Raw genomic sequence first — 25,398 nt, forward strand, 5'->3', positions numbered from 1 at the left:
CACACATTACATTGTCACAAGCCTGCTGTGCCATCACACACATTACTGTGACCCTTAATCACCATGCTGTGCCTCTTTATGATCACACTGCGCCGTCTATCCTGCAATTGCACCCCACCCTTCATCACCGTGCCATGCTGCTTTGGCCCCCCTTCACTCTGCCATGCTCCCCACTTGCTTCCATTCCTTCACTTACCTTTTCTATCGGCTGCTTTCTTCTCTTCTGTCTTCTTCCCGACTCCTCTCTGCAGTGTTCCTCACTGAACGTCGCCGGACATTCAGTGAGAATGGAGCGGAGAGAAGGGGCCACGGCGCCGCGGGCATGTGAGGTTTTTTTGTTTTGTTTTGTTTTCCGCTCCCCACCAACAAACAGGGGTTCGATCAGTGTCGGGGCCTACCGGGGGATATCCTGGTCCCCCGGCGGGCTAGTCCGACTCTAGAAATGAGTGCTCCTCAGATTAGGCAGTATTTGCAGCTTTAGTTATTTCTTGCACACAGAACTCATGAAATATTACAACGAAGCACAATAATAAAGTGTGGTCACATACAAATAAGTAGGCAGAATCTATAGAAGATATGTGTCTTGGATAACAAAATAATTGTAGCAAAGGTTTGAGATGGTTCAGGATGCAAAATTATTGAAACAGCTTGGCCTGGGGGTCTGGATTACCCCTTGCCAGCCTGTGTCTACAGAACTATATAAAATAAGAAACAAAATTCTGTGCATTGTGAGTATCGTCCCTACACAGTCGGTGTGGTAAGCAATAAACACTACTCTTACTAAAGATCCTGCACAATTCCTATTATCTGATGAATTAATGTGATCTACTGATAAGAGCTAACACTCCGTGTTGAACCCAGCACTCTGAGTCAACACTCTGAATGCTACCATGCACTTCTGATCCAAGCAGTCAGAAGGAACCAGCTGCAGTCACCATACACAATACCGATAAAGTAGCGGCTCCAGATGCCAGTGAAGGAACCTGGTGGTGGCGACTACTGGTTTCACAGTTGTTACGAACGGTGAGTGTTTCTGAGGAGCACTAGTAGGAGTGGTCTGTAATGACCGGTTACTGACCACAATGCCTAAGAGGAACCCCAAAACAAATGAGTAAAACCACCTGCCCCACAGACATGGTGGCAAAGTAAGCCCTTCCTGGGACTGATATAACTGGTGGCATGCGGTGGAATATTCCTTGGTGGCTTCTCAAGGACCAGCTTGACACAGCCAGGTTATTCAGGAGAGGAATTACTGCGTTGCAAAGTAACTTACAGGATGTTTTACAGGTACAGCAGCAGGTCTTATTCCAAGTTAGAAGCAGTACTCTGCAAGTTCCTAACAATGTTCAAGTCACTGCACTAAGGACACAACTTGCGGTCTTAGGAGAGACTGCGTAGGCAAAGGAACAGATGTTTGCTTTTCCAGAAATAAGGTTCTGACACAACTTTTCGTGCCCAGGGCACAGTTGACTTATTGGGATCACTTCACTTCAAGTTTGAAGACAGTGTTGGAGATGTTGATGGATACTTGGGAGTTATATGAGTAAAAGGGATCCTCCTAAAATGCTATGCTATTTCCCAAGATACCTGGCTTAACCAATCATCATCATCATCAACATTTATTTATATAGTGCCAGCAAATTCCGTAGCGCTTTACAATTGGGAACTAACATTAATAAGACAATACTGAGTAATACATACAGACAGAGAGGTAAGAGAACCCTGCTCGAAAGCTTACAATCTAAAGGACAATGGGAGTTAGAAACACAAGGGCATGTGCTACATCATATTGCACAATGGACCATCCAGACTGCAAAGGTAAATGTACTGAGTGAGTTGTGTGTGTTGCAGTGTTGGTCAGAAGGTTGTTGTCTTGCGTTAGCAGTGTAGTGGATAGTAATAGGGTAATCTAGGGAAATTAAGATGATGGTTGAGGAATATCATAACCTTGTCTGAAGAGATGGGTTTTCAGTGAACGCTTGAAGGTTTGAAGACTAGAGGAAAGTTACTGTGCGTGGGAGGGAATTCCACAAAGTAGGTGCAGCCCGGAAAAAATCCTGTAACCGAGAATAGGAGGATGTGATGAGAGTGGAGGAGAGACGTAGATCTTGTGCAGAACGGAGGTGTCGAGTAGGGAGATATTTCGAGACAAGTGAGGAAATGTATGTCGGTGCAATTTTGTTGATGGCCTTGTATGGTAGTAGAAGAATTTTATATTAGATTCGTTGAAATACAGGCAGCCAATGTAGAGACTGACAAAGTGGCTCAGCAGAGGAATAACGGTTTGTAAGGAAAATTAGTCTAGCCGCTGCGTGCAAAATAGATTGTAGGGGTTCAAGTCTGACTTTGGGAAGGCCAGTAAGGAGGGAATTGCAATAGTCGATGCGGGAGATGATGAGTGCATGAATTAATGTTTTTGCGGTGTCTTGTGTGAGATATGTGCGTATTCTGGAAATGTTCTTTAGGTGTATGTAACATGATTTAGATATAGAGTTGATGTGGGGAATAAACGACAGTTGTGAATCAAGGATTACACCTAGGCAACGAGCTTGCGGGGTGGGATTTATGGTCATGTTATTGACAAAAATAGAAATGTCAGGCAGGAAGCTTCTGTTTTTGGGTGGGAATATTATTAATTCAGTTTTTGAAAGATTGAGTTTGAGTTGGCGAGAAGACATCCAAGATGAAATGGCAGAAAGACAGTCAGTAACGCAAGACAACACAGATGGTGAAAGATCAGGAGAGGATAGATAACCAAGGGCAGATATGTCACCCACAAGGAATTCACAAACCAGCTGCAGCAGTTTGTGGTGAAGTGGATGGATGGATCCATGGCATAGACTTGAGACAAAGTAATCAACTTGATTTGCAGAGAAAAAATTCACTTCCAGTATGCTGGAAGGAATGGGTGTTGGACCAGGAACCTTCTACATTGAAAGTAGTGACCCAGTTGGTGGACCAAAATGTGGGGCTTTGGCAACACTGACAGAAGCCCCAGTTTTACAAAAAGACAGTTGTTGTCAGCGCTTATCCTTAGCACTGCATATCTGTGTGTATGTAGCAAAATGAAAACATGAGGTATTAGTTCATATTTTGATCAGCCCTTGCTAGATTTAAGCCCTTATACCTGGAAAGTTAGTGCATCTGATTTAAAATGCATTTTAATAGTGTTTGAAGCATATAGATCACTGTAGAACCTGCATACAATGAGGTGCCCTTGATTCTGGGATGCAGGCTTAAATGTTTTGATCAAAACATGAACCAATACCTTATGTCTTCATTTTGCTAGATGGATGCTGACTATTATGGTACCTTATGCTCTGTACGGTCCAGCTGTGATATCGATAATAAATAATGTATTTATGAAAAAATGTTTAGCTATCATGGAGTGCACCATCAGCAAAATTATAATATGGTAAATTCACAGTGTTATTATGTAACTTAAATCACCTGATATATGATCATGAGTTTGTTATAGGCATGCAGATTTCACACAGCTATAGTGTTTGTGAATCTATAATGCGTATCTCAGTTCCTTCTGTTTAATGTGGCAAGCAAATCTCTCCGGTAAAAGATCGCACATGTCACACATAATCAGGACTGACAGGGAAAAAAATCATGTCATTTTCTGCATCCATATCTGAACATCCCACAGGGTTCTTGAACAATTAAACCTGAACAGACAAGTGTTCTGGAGGGTATAAATGAGGGGTAAGTGCACTACTTCTCAAACAACATGATGATGAATTACATTTTACAGTTGCTATTATTTCATGTATGCATTTGTGAAATATCGTGTGTCTCCTGTAGATTAGACATGAGTGTCATCCCAGGAATATTTAAATCCGGAGATGTGGTGATTGGAGGAGTGTTCCCCGTCCGACGATCTAGCAGCTTGAGAAGTATGTTTAACTCAAATCCAGCTTCGCAAACATGCGATGACAGGTAGGAGCTCAAATATTGTTGGGTAATCTATCTAGCTTTACATATATTGCATGTCTCCATCTAAAGTCTATACATCTTATAGAAATTTAATTTACTATTTCTGACAAATCATATTGTCTATTAATCTATCCAGTCATCATCGTGGGCCTGATTAGTTTTTGGACGCAACCAGCATGCACTTTTGCGTTTAAAAAATTAGCACAAAATTTGAGAATAGTTCCCCCCGTCATCAAATCCAAGCCGATCTCAAGATACGTTTCAGTTTGTATGTGGGTGTAAGCACAGAACACAGTGCAGGTTTACACACATGCATTTGTGCAATATAACGTTTGATCAGAACGCATGCAAAAAATGTTATAAAATAAATTAACAAATAATACTATAATTTATAAAAATGTGTTTGTTTTTTACATTAGACAAATAAGAATGTTCTTAATGCGTACTGTACATACAATGCATTTTTATATTGTCTCTTACTTGCATACAAATGTTCTTTGCTTTTCTATGGCATGCATACATGTAGTTTTTAATATAAAGTCAATGCTGTGACAGTCATCACTATCAGTAGGCACTAACGCCTGCCCTGTAGCTGGTGCAAATATGATAATTGATGTGGCTAAAAAAAACATACTTTAGAGAAACAAAGGAATGAATTGGCCGAGTCTGCGTCGGAACGCCCTAGTCACACTCTTACTGTACATTGCCTACGTTCATCCATCGCTTCCCAGTCCCGTTCTGTCGTTCAAGTCTTAGGTCGTCAAAAGTGTCATTTGTGTTCAAGGGCGTAAGGACTTTTTCCGAGCATGCGCAGAGGTATTTTACGCCAAATGCAGCACCCAAATGGACTCTACATCCAAACATGAATCAGGCCCTGTATGTTATGTCAAAAATTATTTAAAAAAAATCGTAAATATTGGAATCTCTAAATGGATAATAGAAGAGATTTGTGATGATGTACTAATAATTGGGATTTGCTGAACTAAATTATCTTTCATTTCTGGTTCAAATATAAAAAGTCAGAAAGAGATTAAAAAAATGATAATTTAAATAGAACAGCTTTTGAATGTATAAGGGAAAATATTAGTAAGTTAATGAGGGTAGTTCATTCATTAAGCATGGATTCTAACTGTATAACTATTAATGAAATGGAAAAATATAAGATCATTATTCAATCTGGGAGTATCAGCCCACAGATTCCACCTGGGAATGCAATGTATAACGAGACTCCGCTAAAGCCAAATGTTTTAGTAGAATTCCTGTATGACAAGAGAACCATTTGTGACTCTCAAACATGTTAACCAAACTGACCCATTTATAGAAACATGGAGAGTCACATGTCATCCATGAGTTAAAAGTAATACCCTTACCAAGGCTTAATAAGTTAAAAACATACAAAAATTCATATTTAGTAAGAAAAGACGAAACAAGCCTGTTTTTAGATTTAAGTGAGACATTCACCTTCCTAAATAAATTCCTGTAAATTAGAAACCACCTGTACACCTGTATTTTTCGTTATAAATAAAATATAATTGTATTCCTTCCCCCCCCCTCAAATCAATGAGATGTATATCTGTCAATATTACGAATATTTGCCCAAGTATATCTATTAGCGCATGTTGCAATAAATAGACATTTTTGCAAGACTAACATCTTAATTGAGAACACTCTACTTGATAGGTTTATTCCAAGAGTGTCTTTTAACTTTAATTTAGTCAATAATGGGGTCAATATTAAGTGCCACATAGTAAGTCAAATTTAACTCATATATCTAAATAGTTAAATGTTTGATTCATTTTAATGGATGCTTTAGTATTAGTACTTCCATCTGTTAAATTTCTTTTGTAATTGGCAAAATACTTGATTTTTACCAATTGTCTTTAATACCTGATAAATTACCTTTTATGGTTTAAAATAGAGTTTTTAAAGAATTATTGGCAGTGTCTAGAAAATGTACATCTGTGTATAATGCAGTGGCGTCAGTACTAATGCCTGTTGATAGGGCTTTTATGTCATGAGTTAACCTAATATGATAGGCAAGGTTTTCAACCGCAAGGTTAATAAGTATTAGTGAATCATGGTAACCTTGTTGTGTCCCCCTACCTAAATCAAAAGGGTTAGATATATATCGGTTAACGCATATCCAGGCCGCAGGAGAAGAGCACAACAATCTCACCCTTTGTATAACGTTATGACCAAAGGCAAAACAATTTAGTGGTTCCCATAAATAAGGCCATTTAAATGAATCGAAGCCTAGGTCGCATCTAACGACGCATCTGTACTATCAAGCAGTATCTATAAATGTGTGATATGGGGCAATGGAACTTAGGATAAAAAGGGTCTTTGTTTTTGGAATTAAGGTAATAACTTCTGACACTGAGGATGGCAGGATACCCACACATGATAAATAATATTTTTAATAAACTTGAAAAACATACATCCATCAAGTTTAACCTTTTCTAGAGTCTAGTTGTGCTGGTTAAGCTATTAAGTGTTTCATTTCTGTATCGTCGCTCATCTTAGAAGGAACATTACCAATATTTGTGAATTATTGTAAAATTCTATGGTGTAATCCAGTGTTTTGCCCACAAATAAAATATCTAATTTTAGGTTTCAGCTTCTGTTAAAACATCATTTATGTTTCCATAGCACGTGACTTATATATAATTTTAAACAAAGCTTCTCTCAATCTAATATGTATAATAATAACTGACATGTTCTATTAGCTTTGATTTTAGGAGCTACCGTTGGATCAGAGCAATGATTTATGCAATACAAGAAATTAACAACAACATGCAGCTCCTACCTAACATATCGGTAGGCTATGCGATCTATGACACGTGTGACAACATCGCTGAAGCAGTAAAACAAATGTTCACTCTGATTTCTGGAGCAAGTGACATCCCAAACTATCGTTGTCAGACTAATTCTACATTAACCGCTGTTATTGGTGAATCAGCCTCCGTTATATCCATAGCAATGGCAAGAATTTTGGGCACATACCATTATCCACAGGTACGTCTGTAGTTAACATTAAATGTATTCACATTTTACCTTTATATGATTCATAAATATACATACTACTAGATACTCAGTATATCACACTGCACAAAGCATTATAATATTGAGACAACCTGTACTTTGGGTGTTACTTAAGAATAATTAAAAAGTGACCAATCAGAACTAAAGTCTCTCTTCCTGTATTGTGATGTCATATGTCTTTATGTTGGAACTGATTTGAGCACAAATTAGTGTGATTAGATAGAAGTATTAGTGGTACAAATAACTTTTTGCCAGCAAGATGCTGGGATATGAGAAGATCAGTGCCTCATCAATAATGTGCTGGATTATGAGCACAAATCCATATTACCTTTCCCTCAATCGCTACACACATACAGACAAGGATATACACAGGCCTCAGCTTGGACTCCAGGAAATTAATGGATTAAGAAATGAAATGATCAATAAATAACATAAATACTTGATGGTGGTTAGATTCAAAGGAAATGTTAAATTTATGTCTGCATTACTGTGTTTTTATAGATGAGATTCTAACCATTAGTTCCAGGCTTCGTTATATCAATAACTTTGTTTTATCACTCTAAGAGGTTATAAGAACTATAATAATTATTTTAATATATATATATTTTATTTTTTTTAAACTCAAAAGGATTTTATTAAGTTTTTAGTAAAAGAATATGTAACAAACATAGCAGTTACCACAGAGTACAGTGCATAATGTAGATCCAATAAATCAGACAGAACTGCCCATAAACAAACAATCAAAAAAATAACAAAAAACAATAACACTGGAAACATTCAAATACAACGTAAGACAAAGACTTCAAGGGGGAGGAGGAGGAGGGAGACAGACAGGGGGACAAGATATTTTAATATATTTTTTTTCATGTAGGTTTAAATCTATACAAAATATAGATTTTACACCTTCACATTAACCATTAATTTTGGTGAATCAGCCTATGTTATATCCATTGCATTGGCAAGAATTTTGGACACATATCATTATCCACAGGTACTTTCTGTAGTTACCAATAAAATATATTCACATTTTACCTTATATGATTAATAAATATACATACTCCTGGATACTCAGCATAGATAATTTAACCGTTTAATATCACATATCACAGTATTATTAAAGTGGGGAAAAATGAATATCCGACCATATTGTTTTAAAGGGGAATAAGAACATTTATTAATAAAACATTAGTTTAAAATTGAGTTACACAGTGCCGCTAACGTTAGCTTAGAGTTTCATTACTGAACACTGTCACTGATTGACAGAGTGGGGCTTTTATACCCTTTGAGCAATGTCTAGGGGATGGGATAAGTTAACAAATTTACATTAAGTATTACAATGTCATACAGCAAATCCAAAAAGAAGTAATTATAATACGTAGTAGTTCTCTCTTTGGGCGGTGAATGGAGTCTCTGTTTTGGTCCATCAGGCAATGAAGACACCTGAATCTTTTGGTCCGTCAGAGCATATCACAGATATTTCTTAAATGGAAACATTACAATTAGTGAATTTATATTTAGTCTTAAATTCAAAAGGACTTAACAGATATGATGGTGACATTTGCAAGACCCTGGATATTATGTTTATTACTTATGTCTTATAGTAAGATCTTAACTATGAATTTTAGACTCTCTCAGAATGTTATTTTTAAGGTTTCCACATAGAGAACAATCATCATCGTCATCAGTGGCGGACTGGGTCTAAAAATATTGGTTGCCAGGAAAAAAAACGAGGCTCACCCACAACTATAAGGCTATAATATATTTAATTTTCATAAGAAATAAATAAAATTTACAAAAAATTAGTAGAATAAAGGTACAATTAAAATTTTTGCAAAATAAATGTATATTTTTTTTTATTAATTACAATGTACATGTATTGTACATATAACTGCCAGTATAAGTAGATACTAAATGTAAATACAGAGTGTTATAATTGAAATTTTAATTTTAAATAAATGGTGGATATTTTTAATTGTTTGCTTGTACTTAACATTTCACTCATTAACAGGTAGTTCAATAGCATATTTCATGAAATCCACTATATTAAGAGCAATTGTTTGAATTCACTAGATGATTGTGCGAATGTGTTAATAATTGCTTCTGCATCCAATTCATCTATCAATTCCTGTTCAATGGATAGCAACATGTAAGATTCCAAGTTCTCCTCAGACAGTGAATTTCTTAGCCTTGTCTTTATGATCTTTAGCTTTGAAAACGTCCTCTCACATTGGACTTAAGTAACTGATAGTGTGCAGATGACTTTATGAAGGTTATCATTTGCCTTGTCATGAAGTCTATTAGGTGGCAGAATTTTTAGTACACACGCTGGTCAAGTGCTAGACATTTTACACTTGTTGCAACTGAAATCCATATTCTCACTATCATTAAGCAATAGCTTTAATACATCAAAGTTCAAAACAAAAGAAAACAATTCCAATATTACTTGATCTTTGCTGTTTTGTGGAGACTGCTTATTAATACCGTCCAATGACTTATCTTCAAGGCCCTTCTCTGCAATAGTTTTAAACTTTGCTAGGTCCAAGCAGGATAAATCTTTATACAACTTTTTGTGTTGTACAAAGCGTGAATCTAGTGATTGGACAATGTGGTCTATTATTAGGTTAAACACATTTACTCGAAAATCAGCTAGAGAATGTGAGAAACTTCCTTCATCATCTATAAGCTCATCTGCCAATCCTTTATTCTTCCTCTGCCTCTTAACTGGTGCAAAAGGACCTGTGGTTACGCCTCATATGCGCCCGCTATCCTCTTATTCTGTTCTCAGATACACTCGTTATAAACTCACACTTTTATGCACGTTGTCTTACTCAGTCCTTTAACCACACTAAATAACTCAAGCTTTACAGAACTATTTATCCAATAATCACTGTATCTCAGCAGTACTTCACAGTATATATTCGTTATAAATAACCAATACTCATAACATATGTATGTATTTAATCCAAAGTATTTTACTGTTAACAAAGAAAAGCTTGTATTCACAGTTCACCCATATATCATAACGTTGTTCAACATAACATGGTATATCAATATAAAATTAAACCTAGGTTCACCACCTTTTTCCTTACGCTATCATTGCTTTACATATGTATCCTTGATAAGAATCAGTATTTATAATATTGATTTAACTATCATAGATATTAGACAATAGCTACACAGTTATATATATATATATATATATATATATATATATATATTTATATATATATAATAGTTAAATCAACATTACAAACACATATAGCTTTGTAGATAAATATATATATATATATATATATATATATATATATATATATATATATATATATATATATATATCAATGATACTTATCAAGTCCTTGTATCCTGGATCCAATTCTTTATCTGCAGTGTAGGGAACGCTCCTGTAGTATAGAATCCTTTCCTGTAGCTTAGTGTAGGTTTTCTGTAGTATAATGTATTTTCTGTTGTGCAGTGTATTCCTATATAATTTATTTTCTGTAATGTGGTATGATATGTATATTTTCTGTAGTGTAGTGTGTCCCTAGTGTGTATAATGCTCTTTGTCCAGGGGGCAGGCAGGCAGCAAGAGAGAGAGGGGGAGTCCCGGGTCTGGCCTTTTATAGTCCAGACCTGGAAACTCCCAGCCTCCCCAGCAGCAACGTGTGTGTGCTGATTCACCACACACATGTGGAGCTTGTGTGTGTCCAGGGGTGATGATGTCATCACCCCTGGCGGTTCACGCCACTGTGTGTGTGCCGGTTCTGCTATTCAACTGCGCATGCGCGAGTCATGCATGTTCAGTTGTACTCTGTACTTGTGCGTGCGCGCTCACACACTCTGTACGCGCACGGCTGCGCTCCCCCTTCACAACTGAAAATGTTGTTTCCAAAGAGTCAATTTCCAATGTTTGATTTTCATCCATATTCAACTGTGAAATCTTGTCATTACTTTTATTTACAAATTCCAATGCCGTGCTATGAACGTTATCAAATGTTCTTGTCTGTTCCTTCAATTTTGTTGTCGCTAAATCTACTAAACTCCATGTAGTAAACCACTTGTCTGTAAGTAACTTGACAACAGGGCTGTAGTTTCAATTATATACAAGTAACTAAATGCTGTCAATATTGTTTCAAGCTTTAAAAACTTTGAAGAAAAACATTTGCTTCTTCTTTTGTTTTTGCACCAAACTTTTCTGAATCTTGTACCATTGATAAGCATGTCAATAGATTTACAAAGTACTGACAGCGGCATCAAAACTTAAAAATATAGTTGTTGCTGCATTGGATTTTCCTGACTATCTTGTCTCACCAGTTAGCTTTAATCATTTCATTTTTTCTTGTCCTATATGTTTTCCAACAACTTCTATCCATGCAGTACAGTCAATTTTTTGAATGATGTTTTCACAAATTTGCTAAATTCTGGAGCAACTTGAAAAAAGAAACTGCAGGCATGCAGCATTTTGTTGTTTGTTATCACCAAATTCAAAACATGGACATAGCACCATATATGAACATGTTGATCAGCCACATCAGTAATTTTACTGTGTAGACCATTATACTGGCCATGGTAGCTTGCAGCTCCATCTGTACTATCAGATAAACATTTTTTGGGATCAGGTTTAAGATGCTGTAATGTTTGTCAATAGATGAAAATGTCCTTGTCCTGTATCATCATTGCTTGGCACAACAAAAATAGTCGCTCACAGATGCTAAACTGATTGATGGATGAATTATCTTGTGTTGAATCAACTTGAATAGATGAAATGCACTCAAACTGAGGCCGATGCATTGAAAAATAGTTACTGTCTTTGTATTGAACTATTTCATACATTGCAAAGTCATCCTCACAACCTGAATCAGAATTATTTTTTCAGAGTTATTATATCCTTAAATATAAAGTATCCTGTAAAAATGATTTTATTAAAATAGTAATACAACGTAAATTTTAGTTGCATACCGTAATAATATTTGAACTTCTATTATATTTTCAAGCTACTAAAAGGTCATTAAAATTTTTAACATATTGTCTAATGTTTAAGGGGGGCCCACTTGCCATCGGGCAAGCTAACACCCTGGCCAATCAGCCACTAATCATCATCAGCATCATTTATTTATAAAGCGCCAGCAAATTCCGTAGCGCTTTACAATAGGGAACAAACAGTAATAAAACAATACTGGGTAATACAGACAGAGAGGTAAGAGGGCCCTGCTCGCAAGCTTACAATCTATGGGACAATGGGAGTTTGATACACAAGGGTAAGTGCTACATCATATTGAATATTTTTCAGCTAGAATGCAAAGGTTACAAAGTATTGAGGGGGCTGCGTGATCAGTCACACAACTATGTTGGTCAGAGGGTTGTGGTCTTGTGTTCGCTGTGTAGAGAGTGGTAATAGGGTATCCGAAGGAGATTAAGATGGTAGTTGAGGAATATCATAAACTTGTCTGAAGAGATGGATTTTCAGAGAACGCTTGAAGGTTTGAATACTAGAGAAAAGTCTTATTGTGCGAGGGAGGTGATTCCACAAAGTGAGTTCAGCCCGAAAAAGTACAGTAACCGAGAATGAGAGGATGTGATGAGAGTGGAAGAGAGACGGAGATCTTGTGCAGAGTGGAGGTGTTGAGTAGGGAGATATTCTGAGACAAGTGAGGAGATGTATGTCAGTGCAATTTTGTTGATGGCCTTGTATGTTAGTAGAAGAATTGTATATTGGATTCTTTGAAAAACAGGCAACCAATGTGGAGACTGACAGAGTGGCTCAGCAAAGGAAGAACAATTTGCAAGGAAAATCAATCTAGTCGCTGCATGCATAATAGATTGTAGGGGTTTGAATCTATTTTTGGGAAGACCGTCCTATTTACAAGATGCATATCCTGTGTCACCTGATCATCTGTCGGTTCTCCTGCTGAAGGAGGCACATTTGGAGCACTCTACCTCAGTGGTTGGCTGGACAACGGACCTCTGTCTTTTTGCTAGTTGAGTACTACAGTATAAATTTGTTATGAGTGGAATTATTCTTCAAGTGAATATTATACTAATTGTTAACCATAGAATTTAAAATCATCAGTTCTCTCCTTCTTTCTCTTTTAGGTGAGTTACTTTTCCTCTATCAACGTCCTCAGTAATAAGCAGGAGTTCCCTTCCTTCTTCCGGACCATACCAAGTGACACTTATCAAACCACAGCCTTCGCAGCCATAGTGGAACATTTTGGGTGGAAGTGGGTGGGCACCTTAGCTGAGGACAATGACTATGGGCACCTTGGAGTCCAGCTCTTCAGTGAGCAGGTTGTGAAGCTTGGAGTCTGCATTGCATTTTCGGAGACCATTCCACTAGTGTATTCCAAGACAAGATACTTACAGATTGCTTACGCCATTAAACAGTCCTCAGCAAAAGTTGTTGTTGTGTTCTCTGGAGACACCAACTTGTTACCATTGGTTTGGGAAATAGCCAAACAAAATATTACTGGCAGAACGTGGTTGGCCAGTGAAGGCTGGAGCACATCTGCATTTGTAATAAATAAGGATCATGCCAGTTTTTTTAGTGGTACAATCGGACTTGCAATACCAAAGGGTAGCATTTCAGGCCTGAAAGAGTTTTTACTCCAGCTAAATCCACTGCAGGAGCCTGTAGATATCACTGCAAGATCATTTTGGGAGCACTTGTTCGAGTGCTCGTGGCCTGATCATTTTAAACCGCAGAAGAATAATATAACCATTTGCACAGGTAACGAGGATCTGTCAACAGTGAACACTGAATATACAGACGTCTCACAACTGAGAATCACCTGCAATGTGTACAATGCAATATATGCCATTGCTAATGCTCTCCACAACTTGTTGTCTTGTGGAAACAAACAATCCATAGGTGTTGGTGACTTACAGCCCTGGCAGGTATTGTCTGCTTCACTGCAATCCAGCAGTGGTTTGTGTTGTGTAAAATGTTTTATTGATTATAAACCAAGTCAGATGGCAGAAAACACTGATTATATTGACCTATAAACACTATATTTTAATGAATTCAAAAACAGTTCTGAATCTAAAGGAAAATGCCATTATTATGACAGTACATTTATTAGACTCAATATAAAATCTATAAAACGTTTCATAGTTTTCACTTTAGAGGGTAATTTTATCAAGCTGCGGGTTTCAAAAAGTGGAGATGTAGCCTATAGCAACCAATCAGATTCCAGTTATCTATTTAGTACATTCTACAAAATGACAGCTAGAATGTGATTGGTTGCTATAGGCAACATCTCTACTTTTTCAAACCCGCAGCTTGATACATTTACTCCTAGGAATGTTACAGGCCGACACACAATTATTGTTTTTCTGCAACATCTGCCTAATATATCTTCTGTGAGTGTTTGTTCTGTGGTGTGACTGTTTTTCTAGTTATCCAGCCAATGATTGCAGAGTTACAGGATATTTACAAAAAAACGTAGTAAATAATATAAATTAAAAATAACATTAATGGTGGCAAGACATAACAAATAACAGCAGGACCCTGTTTCCTGTTGCCCATCTTATTCCACTGCACATGCTATTCCTTGCAAATATCATTTTTAGTTCTTTTTTTCTGTTTGTGTAATTCATATGCCATGTATTATTAGCAAAAAAAAAAAGGTATTTTATTTAATATATTTATATGATATAGTTTTATTAACTTCTAAACCCAACTAAAACAATGTGGAAAAATATATATATCTATATATATATATATATATATATATATATATATATGTGTATATATATATATATATATATATATATATATATATATATTAAACAAGTATTTCTAATTTTAGGTGGTGAGAGCATTAAAAACTGTAAATTTCACTGATCGTGATGGAAACCAACATTACTTTGACCGAAATGGTGATCCAGTGGCAAAGTATGATTTGCTAAGCTGGCAGATGGGAGCAGATGGCCTTCTTACATACAGGAAGGTGGGGAGCTATGCTGAAAGCACATACGTTGTGCGTCCGCTAGTGATCGATGAGAACGCTAACTTGTGGAATGGAGCTGTGTCACAGGTCAGGCTCCAGAACTCAAGGTTTTCCATTGATTAGATATTTTTGTTATAACATAGCATGTACCCACTTTTTTGTTTACATATCTATAGTTTATAGTAAAGTCAAGTTGTTAGTTGTTTTATTCATTAGTTCATGTGCCAAAAATATAATAATAATCATTATGTAAGAGACTGTGCATTCCTTCAGTAATCACATATAACATCATCTTGTTCCCTACGTCTCAGCCTCCACTCTCAGAGTGCAGTATAAGCTGCAAGCCTGGATACAGGAAAAGTATCTTACAGGGGCAGCCAACCTGCTGTTTTATCTGCATCCCATGCTCAGATGGGAAGATATCTAATGGAACAGGTATTGCTGCTATCTGTTATTTCCATAGCACCATCATAATCCATATCACTGTAAAATAAAGTGTTAAAATGCATGGTACATGCAAATACAGAATGGTAAACAGCCCTTGATGTCACATAAAAGTTAATTCCGGGAAACATAATTATGTCTTGTCGCGGAGGGGGTTACAAAACGACGCCATTCACTGCAAATCACGAGTAAGTGGCAGTATGCGGGATACTTGCCTGCTTTCCCAGGAGTCCGGGAGACCTACCCGAATATTGGGAGTCTCACGGTCATTCCGGGAGAGTTGACAAATATGCAGTAGGTAAGACGATAGTGTTTTATCTGCAGTTCAGTTATCTCTGTCCACTATGTGATGAATATAGATAGAATTATTGTTGTTATAAAGATCTCTATGGTAAATGTGCCCTCTGTGCTCATTTAGTGCAGCTTGTACTATATTTGGTGCATACGTTCTTTAAATACAGAAGAGGTGTTTACCAAATAAATTCATTTTCTCTAGTTGTGTCCACTTGCAATGGACTATAATCAATAGAAACGGAGCACTCCTGAAGCAACTAATGAAGAAACTAGTATAATAGCTAAATTGGCGAAAATCAAAAATACTACAACATTGCTAAACTAGTTTATTGTTTGAACAAAAGGAGATCCTATGTTAATAACTGGATCAAAGTGTATATGCCCACATACACAGTGACCTCTTCATATGGGTTCCTACGCTAACATTTACAGAAACCAATTTCTGAGCTATTGTACATATCTTTATCATTTGCTTCCTTTGGCAGACTGTAAACTATCTAGCTAAGGACCAGCCCAGGGCATACTGTCATCACTAGTCCATCTATTGGCACATTAATTTAAATAATTAACCCACTGCCGAGGGCTGTGAGAATAACCCTAGTGCTTTCAGCACAGGGCTCGTTTATTCTAGATTGTGGGGCCTTCATTTTTTGGCAAGCATCCCCCTGCTGGCTGGCCTAAAACTGGTTGGCACTATTGCGGGGAGATCTCACATTGCAGGTTTCCCTGCTGTAGGCCACCAGCCCTGGCAGGCATAGCATAGTGCTGGTATCAGCATTTCTGGGGGTAAACCACACTTTTTTTTGGTGATCATTTAAAAAATAAATAATATTTATGTATATACAGGCGTGCAAGGTTTACATTGATGATCATTGTCATCAGCACTGATTTTACACCAGGGGAAATGAAGCTGCAATAGACTTTGACATATATTAATGTCCTATAGTGACTTTACTTGTTCTTTAATATTTGTTGTATGTTTCAACCTTTAGATTTCACAGAATGTATAAAGTGCCCAAATGACTACTGGTCCAATAATAATAGAGACGCCTGTGTTCCTAAGGAGGTGGATTTTTTGTCTTATGGAGAGCCACTAGGAATCACATTCTCCATAGCTGCCGGCCTGGGTATTTGTCAAACTATTATGGTCACGTTGGTGTTCATTAAATACAGAAATACCCCAGTAGTGAAAGCCCACAACTTGGAAATGAGCTTCCTTCTCCTGATGTCACTCACTCTGTCTTTTATTGGTTCTTTCATGTTCATTGGTGAACCCTCCACTGGGATGTGTATCCTGAGACAATTAGTGTTTGGTATAAGCTTTGTCTTAAACATATCATGTATCCTAGTAAAGACATTAGTGGTCATTCTAGCATTCACAATGGCAAAACCCAACCAGAGCGTGATGAAATATTTCCGCCCATCTCACCAGAGAACACTAGTGGGACTGGCAACTTCTATTCAAATTGTCATCTGTGTTTGTTTCTTGTCATCTACGTCCTCATTTATAAAGAAGAACAAGGAAGCTGTAATGACTAAGATCATTCTGGAGTGCAATCGTGAATCTGAACTGGCATTTCTGGTTGCTTTTGGATATATTGGTCTCCTGGCTCTAGTTTGCTTCGTCCTTGCCTTCCTGGCTAGGAATTTGCCTGATAATTTTAATGAAGCAAAGTTTATAACATTCAGCTTATTGATATTTGTTATGGTATGGGTGAGCTTCATTCCAGGTTATTTTAGTACAAGTGGTAAGTATGTCACTGCGGTGGAAATCTTTGCCATTCTTTTGTCTGCTGCAGGATTACTTGCTTGTATATTTTTTCCAAAATGCTACATTATATTGTTAAAACCAGCAAAAAACTCAAAGAAAAAGCTTATCGGCCATTCCTAATGAATAAAGTGAAAGTACAATGAAAGCAAACTGTTCATGTGTCTTGGTATGCAGACTTTGTATACATGTCTATTACCACAAATAAATTTACAGAAAAATATGAATTTCATTCATTATCAAATAAGAGAGTTGGAAAGATCATCAAATTCTTATTATATGTAAGTGTGTAAAGTGAGTGTGTGAGCATGTAAAGCAGCTGACATTGTACTGAAGGGGTCATTATTATTGTTTATAAGAAACCACATTATTCCGCAGCATCGTACAGTGGGAATGTATGTATTATACGTGTATGCATTATACACGCACAGTGGGAATGTATGTATTATACGTGTATGCATTATACACGCACAGTGGGAATGTAAGTATTATACGTGTATGCATTATACACGCACAGTGGGAATGTGTGTTATACGTGTATGTATTATACACGCACAGTGGGAATGTGTGTTATACATGTATGTATTATACACACACAGTGGGAATGTGCGTTATACGTGTATGCATTATACGCACAGTGGGAATGTATGCGTTATACGTGTATGCATTATACACGCACAGTGGGAATGTGCGTTATACGTGTATGCATTATACACGCACAGTGGGAATGTATGCGTTATACGTGCATTATACACGCACAGTGGGAATGTATGCGTTATACGTGTATGCATTATACACGCACAGTGGGAATGTATGCGTTATACGTGCATTATACACGCACAGTGGGAATGTATGCGTTATACGTGCATTATACACGCACAGTGGGAATGTGTGTTATACGTGTATGTATTATACACGCACAGTGGGAATGTGTGTTATACGTGTATGTATTATACACGCACAGTGGGAATGTGCGTTAAACGTGTATTTATTATACACACACAGTGGGAATGTGCGTTATACGTGTATGCATTATACACGCACAGTGGGAATGTGCGTTATACGTGTATGCATTATACACGCACAGTGGGAATGTATGCGTTATACGTGTATGCATTATACACGCACAGTGGGAATGTATGTATTTATGCGTGCATTATACACGCACAGTGGGAATGTGTGCGTTATACGTGCATTATACACGCACAGTGGGAATGTGTGCGTTATACGTGCATTATACACGCACAGTGGGAATGTGTGTTATATGTGTATGTATTATACACGCACAGTGGGAATGTATGCGTTATACGTGTGCATTATACACGCACAGTGGGAATGTGTGCGTTATACGTGCATTATACACGCACAGTGGGAATGTGTGTTATACGTGTATGTATTATACACGCACAGTGGGAATGTGTGTTATACGTGTATGTATTATACACGCACAGTGGGAAAGTGCGTTATACGTGTATGCATTATACACGCACAGTGGGAATGTGTGTTATACGTGTATGCATTATACACGCACAGTGGGAATGTGTGCGTTATACGTGTATGCATTATACGCACAGTGGGAATGTGTGCGTTATACGTGTATGCATTATACACGCACAGTGGGAATGTGTGCGTTATACGTGTATGCATTATACGCACAGTGGGAATGTGTGCGTTATACGTGTATGTATTATACACGCACAGTGGGAAAGTGCGTTATACGTGTATGCATTATACACGCACAGTGGGAATGTGTGCGTTATACGTGTATGCATTATACGCACAGTGGGAATGTGTGCGTTATACGTGTATGCATTATACGCACAGTGGGAATGTATGCATTATACGTGTATGCATTATACACGCACAGTGGGAATGTATGCGTTATACGTGTATGCATTATACACGCACAGTGGGAATGTATGCGTTGTTGATCATTAAACAAAGAACTGAAATAAATAAATAAGAGAAATACTGACAAACATAAAGTATAATATAGACCAAGCAAAAAGCAAATACTAGGCCGCACATGAGCTGAGAACGGACAAGGAGACTAAAGGGCACTGCTCCTGTACCTAACAATGGGACAATAGTGACGCATTGCGGAACCTTCTAACGTGATGGGTGCCAGAGCAATGTCTTTAGGTCTAATTGGCTGTTGGTGTAATGACCCCTTGAGGTCAATTAATGAACTTAATTGGCCAGACTTATCATTGAGTTCGATTGGGGGTGATCGCTCCTCCTTGCACACTGCTGCCTCCAGTGTGATGCCTCGCTCCCATCATACAGGAGGCAGCTCTTTTGATTTTTGCCTCTAAAGTCCTGAACAAATGTGACATCAAATAGAAGGGAAAGTTACCCGGAAGTTGCGTCAAACAGGATGTGACATCAATCTGAAACCCCTCTATACAACAGAGGTCAGTTACAAGTTTGAGATGGTTGGCTTCTGCTAAAAAAATTAAAAAAGAAACATAATTAAGAAAAAGATCTATATACTAATTAACAAAAAGAAAAGGAATAAGAGAAAAAGAATAGAAGAGATGAAAAAGATACATATAATGAAAAAAGAATAAAAGATAAAAAGAATAAGAGACAATAAATAAGTGAATACATTTTAGTACTATTTAATTATACAATAATGATTATATTTTACATTACCTTATATTACATTACTTTAACAAACTGGGACACTATATAATTTGCACTAGCTCATATCTTTCAAGATCACTTTTATTCATTTATTTATTCACCATTTATATGTTTATTTCTAATACTTTTTACCTCCTTTTTTTCACTATCCCTTTATATTTTATACTTCTATATACCAAGATCCTGGGTTCAAAATAATTGACACACAAGGGTCACATATACAATGACTTTGAGTCCATCACACACGGGCCATATATTGATTAACTATCAGTCACGTAAAGGAGGATACATTGATTAATTACGGATCACAAATATTATTTTTTTCACGTTGTATAATATAATTTAATCAATTATTTTTTATTTATTTTTATAATTATAACTAATGGAATTCTAAGCAAGTTTAAATATTGTAGAGATGAGCCATATTTTGAGGTACCATATAAATACATAGCAGGATTATTTAATTATTTGAGTTGACACAAGTGATAGTGTATAGATCAAACACACAGTGATCACATTATGATTAGTTTAGTCACTAGAATGATGGACTAATTTTAAGTTATTAATGTTTTACCAATTCTTTCACCCTTCTTTTATTTCCAATTAATTGGTTATTTACAATAGTGATCAATGAGATACAAATCCATCATTAGTATTGTGTACTGTTCTTGGAGGGCACCCTCATAATATAGATTGCGGTACATATACCAGTATCAGTGAAATAATGACAAGAAGACATAACTGGTGCGGATATCTTTATTATTAGACTAACCCTAACGTCCAAGCCTATTTCTTTACCTCCCCAACTGCACACCAGGCATTTAGCAGCAATGCTCCCACAAACAGACGATCTCGTCATTCTCAATGTTGGTTGAATGTAGTTGACATGTGAGATTGCTGTGACAGGGAGGTGCGGGCAGTGATCTAATACTGCTGATCGGTTTATGGACTCTGGGTCACATTTTCAGAGGAACATTTACTGATCAGAGCGCAGAGACTACATCTTCTGTCCCCAGAAGCGCAGTCATCCCAATCTCACATTCCAATGAATACAATGGCTAAGAACATTTTTTTTCACGGGATTGGTGGGGAAGGTTATGAAGATACGTAATGTAATCACGGCCCTACCTTGCCTGTAGGGGATGGCTGGGCTGAGGGGCAGGAGGCATCAATTTCCCGGACCAGTCCCACAGTGGGCTACTTTGGGCTGGCTCGCTGGGCTAGCTGCATTTTTTCCTTTAAAATGTTTGTATTAGGCTGCTGGCCGAGTCTTGCCCCCAAGGCTAAAATTTGCCAGCCAGCTCTTGCTCGCCTATTGGAAAATCTGGCGCTACCTTTAGTCAATATACAACTTTTTCATGTTTGGAGCATCATTTATGTTTTATTTCTCTAGAGGGGACGATCGCTCCCTCTGGATCCACCACTGGTCCCTAGAACCTTGCAGACAGCAATGACTGGGACATGTTTACTTAGTCAGTCCTTCCTATATCCTTATGGATTCTTGTGATAAGGACACATTACACGGTCAGTCCTTTGTAGGGGCTCAGAGATATGATCTTGTGTTAGTTCTCCTAGGACCTTACACATAAGTACGACAAAGACATATTAATGTATAAGTCCAGTGTTTATTACCAGCTGGAACAGTTTTTGGAGTTCTCCCCTTGCAAATATATTGTTCATTTTGGGGGTTGATGGTTGTGGGTGGTGGGTGGGGGGTATAAAGAAAATAAAAATTATTTATTTACATTTGCGTAGTGGACATGTCTAATCGGCGACTTCATGTATTATTCATTAATAAGGACGTGCACTATACACATTCACAGATATAGACACTGGGCATGCATAAACTGGTACCATACACTGGTACAGACACTGGACACTGGGCATGTATACACTGATACAGACACTGGGCATACATACAATGGTACAGACACTGGGCATTCATATAATAATACAGAGACTGGGCATGCATATACTGAGCGCACACATACAGGGACAGATACTCTGGGCACACACATACAGTGTTTTGATGAGACTATGGGAGGTAATGAAGGGGTTAATCAATATGAATGGAATTAATTGATGACCTGGGGCTTTAATGATTATAAAGGGGTGACCGATGGACTCTGCCTACCAATGCATTTGCCTCACCTAAAACCGATGTGGCTAGGGCTAATGGTGTGTTAAACCCGCCTACTTTTGTAGTAGCCCTGCCTACCATTTATTTGGTCCTACCTATAAGAGGTCACTTTCAGAATTTTTTCCAGTGTCACTTTAAGTTCCTGCCCTCAGGTGCTGCACCCCACACTCAGGTGCTGCCTTTCTCCTTAAGACACAATACCACACACCCAGCCTATCACGAACGTGGGGCAGCAGCAGTTAGCAGCATCATACCACATGGTAAGAAGTGCACAGCGCAGGCTCATGTTAGTTTAAATGTAGTTAAAATTAAACACAACCTCTTCTCCCCATACCCAGCTAATGTTAAAGGATGGAGTGTGTTTAATTTAAACCCTCAGGGTGGCTGGTGCTCAAGATGGGGCACTGCAGGGAAAAATAAAAACACACAGTAAAGTACATGACGTTACTCATTCAGTATTTTACACAGCGCCAAAAATTTGGTCTCTCCAGCCCTGGGTAACATATGTCAGTGATTTAAGACATGGGAATGACTTTTTGAGACATATGGTACAATCTAATGAGTAAATAAGAAATCATATCCTGAGTAAACACATCTAATCTGTAAAATAAAGCTGGCAGACATGCAGATTTGGCTGCAAAATTACAATTTTGTTTACTGCATTGCATTGTGTATGGCCCTATCCTGCCAGTCAAATCGGATTGAGCTGTAAGCTTGGTTTAGCTGATGATCTTCTATTGGGTTACATGTAATCTGACTGGCATGAGACAAGTAAGTTTCAGCTAGATGCAAACATTCTGTCACTTGTAGTTCCACAACATTGGGAGAGCCAGAAAGATTAGGCTCCACCAATTTACTAAAATGCATGTAGCTGACTGCAACAGTTGTTTGAGTCTGATAAAATGACTGACTTTATAACTTGGATATGTGTACATAATGAGGTGGCGGATCCAGGGGGGGGGGGGGTGATCGGGGCAATCGCCCCCCCTAGCAGAGACTTGCTGCCGGCGGCTGCACAGTATGTGCAGGTCCGTTCAGCCATGAGAGGCAGGGACAGTGTGCTGCCCGGCTGCTCTGATTGTGTTTTAAACACAATCAGAGATGCCGGACGGCACACTGTCCCTGCCTGTCACTGCTGAGCGGACCTGCACATACTGTGCAGCCGCCGGCAGCCTTAGGTGTCAGAAAGTGGGCGGGGCCTAAATAGCCCCCCCCCCCTAAATCGCCCGGGGTACTGCAGTTTTATAGATCCGCCCCATACATAATGATATATTGTTTGCCAGCTGAGCCAGGTCACTTCTGTGAGCGGAAGAAAACCACAGGACCTACTACAGGTGTGGGCTGGCAAATCTCAGCCCGGGGGGCGCACAGACGGCCGCATCACATGACACGTGGCTGGTAATATTAAGGAAAACGTGGTGGGGGCGGGCAGCCGGCCCGAACAGGGGTCAGTCTGAGCGGCCCGGGGGACCGATGCCCCCCGCCCCAGCCCGCCCCTGACCTACTACAGACACTTCTGTTCATAAAGTTACTATTTCTAATATTATGTAATGTGTTACTTCATATTTAATTCATATGAATAAAACAGAGCTAAGTTCATACAGTTCTTGCTGGATATCACAGGATGTTACTGTGGCTTCTCATAGGGGCACATTTATCAATCATCGGCAAAAGTGAGAAATAGTTATCAATCCTTATCGCATGGATAAGGATTGAACTATTTCTCAAATTTATGAACGACAGATCACAGAAACAGCAGTTCCGAAAAACTGCTGTTTCTGTGATAAAAAAAAAATCATACTTACCCCCCTCTTCGGAAGCGCTGTCTCGGGATCTCCTCTAGGTGTTCTTCATCCTTCAACTACACATGTGCATTTCGAAGAGCTGCACATGAGCACAAAGATCCCTGCTCTGAGAGAGCTGTGAGTGATAGGGAGGGATCATGTGATCCCTCCACACAAGCGCTGTCTAGCTCTGCTCTTCAGAGCAGAGCTGACAGTACTAAGATTTTTCATTTATGATAATGTATGCCAGCTTCAAGACAAGTTTCCGAAAAAAATGTTTTTTTCGGAACTTGTTAGATTTGGGCTGGGAGCAGTCACCATACTGTTGAATGGTGACTGCTCCCGAAAACGAAGAGGAGTGCAAAGCAGCAGATATCCATGATATCTGCTGCGATGCACCTTTCATAAATTTGCGGTGGACACCCAGGGAGTTAATTTGCCGGTAAGAGCACTATCGTGCTTTCTTAAATATGCCCCTATACCATAGCTCCAGATGGAGAGTGTACAATAACTGGTTTAATCCTTTAACAATTGTTCTTTGTGATGGCTGTGCATGTAGGACAAGCCCCATGATTCTGATCAAGATCCACACCCAGCTGTTCATTTATTGATAAGGTACTAACAATAATTAATAATTATATAAGATTTGCGCAGCGGTACGCTATAAGAGTAAGGTTTTTAGTATTCCCCTCCTTAAGTGAAGGTGGAAATGACGGCTTTGATTGACTGAGGTACCTAATCTGTCCACACGTAGCGTGTTTTTATATAAATAAAGGATATTGATGAAAACTGGTGTACAGTAAGAAAGTGCTGTAACCTAGAATATTCAATCAGAATCTAATATTTAGCTAGTGCAGTTTAGAATGTGAAAGCAAACACCAGATTACTTTCTATGGGCTACATCACCTCTTGTATACAGCTGCGTGGACAACAGCTGGCATAATGCACCCTTCTGTGTGATGTAGCTTGAGAGGGGCCAGCTGAATGTTTTTATTTCAAGCACAGCATTGAATAGGAACTGGACATAGAACATATGTTTGTGACATGTTTAACTCTCCTCCCTACATTGTGATCTCAGCCTAAACATGTTGGATTGATCAGCTTTATGGATAAGCAGTCAATGCACTAAAGATGCCAATTTATTAGACATTATATAAAAAAATCTGTTTAGAAATAAGAATGGGAAGTGTCAGCAGTCAAACAGACTCTTTAAATTAAAATGTATATAAAAACAGAAAAATACACAGTTGTGTTTAACAGCATGTAAAAAAAAAAAATATTGGTCCATGTAGTCTCTTTAAAGCACCCGGAGCTCCCTCTACTGGTGTTGATCTGTACTGCACAGCCCTCCTTATTTTTTGTGTGCCAACTCTTTATATATTATTTTACAAT

At 38.1% G+C, this 25,398-nt stretch overlaps 1 protein-coding gene across 1 annotated transcript; it reads left to right on the forward strand.

Moving 5' to 3' along the window:
* The first annotated feature begins 967 nt into the window (after positions 1–967).
* On the forward strand, positions 968–17,559 carry LOC142142505 (extracellular calcium-sensing receptor-like). The gene is made up of 7 exons (XM_075200390.1): positions 968–1,023; positions 3,811–3,945; positions 6,669–6,957; positions 13,075–13,875; positions 14,790–15,017; positions 15,242–15,365; positions 16,661–17,559. Exons 1-7 carry the CDS (start codon positions 968–970, stop codon positions 17,557–17,559), a joined length of 2,532 nt encoding a protein of 843 aa, XP_075056491.1.
* The last annotated feature ends 7,839 nt before the right edge of the window (positions 17,560–25,398 follow it).

The sequence above is a fragment of the Mixophyes fleayi genome, chromosome 3, assembly GCF_038048845.1.
Source record: "Mixophyes fleayi isolate aMixFle1 chromosome 3, aMixFle1.hap1, whole genome shotgun sequence".
NCBI lineage: Eukaryota > Metazoa > Chordata > Amphibia > Anura > Limnodynastidae > Mixophyes > Mixophyes fleayi.

Bases quoted from the DNA above. Each gene is read 5' to 3' on its own strand.
- LOC142142505 (XM_075200390.1), top strand. From the start codon at position 968: ATGCCAGTGAAGGAACCTGGTGGTGGCGACTACTGGTTTCACAGTTGT. The intron at 3,946-6,668 runs GTAGGAGCTCAA...ATGTTCTATTAG, and splicing joins TCGCAAACATGCGATGACAG to CTTTGATTTTAGGAGCTACC. The intron at 6,958-13,074 runs GTACGTCTGTAG...TTTCTCTTTTAG, and splicing joins GCACATACCATTATCCACAG to GTGAGTTACTTTTCCTCTAT.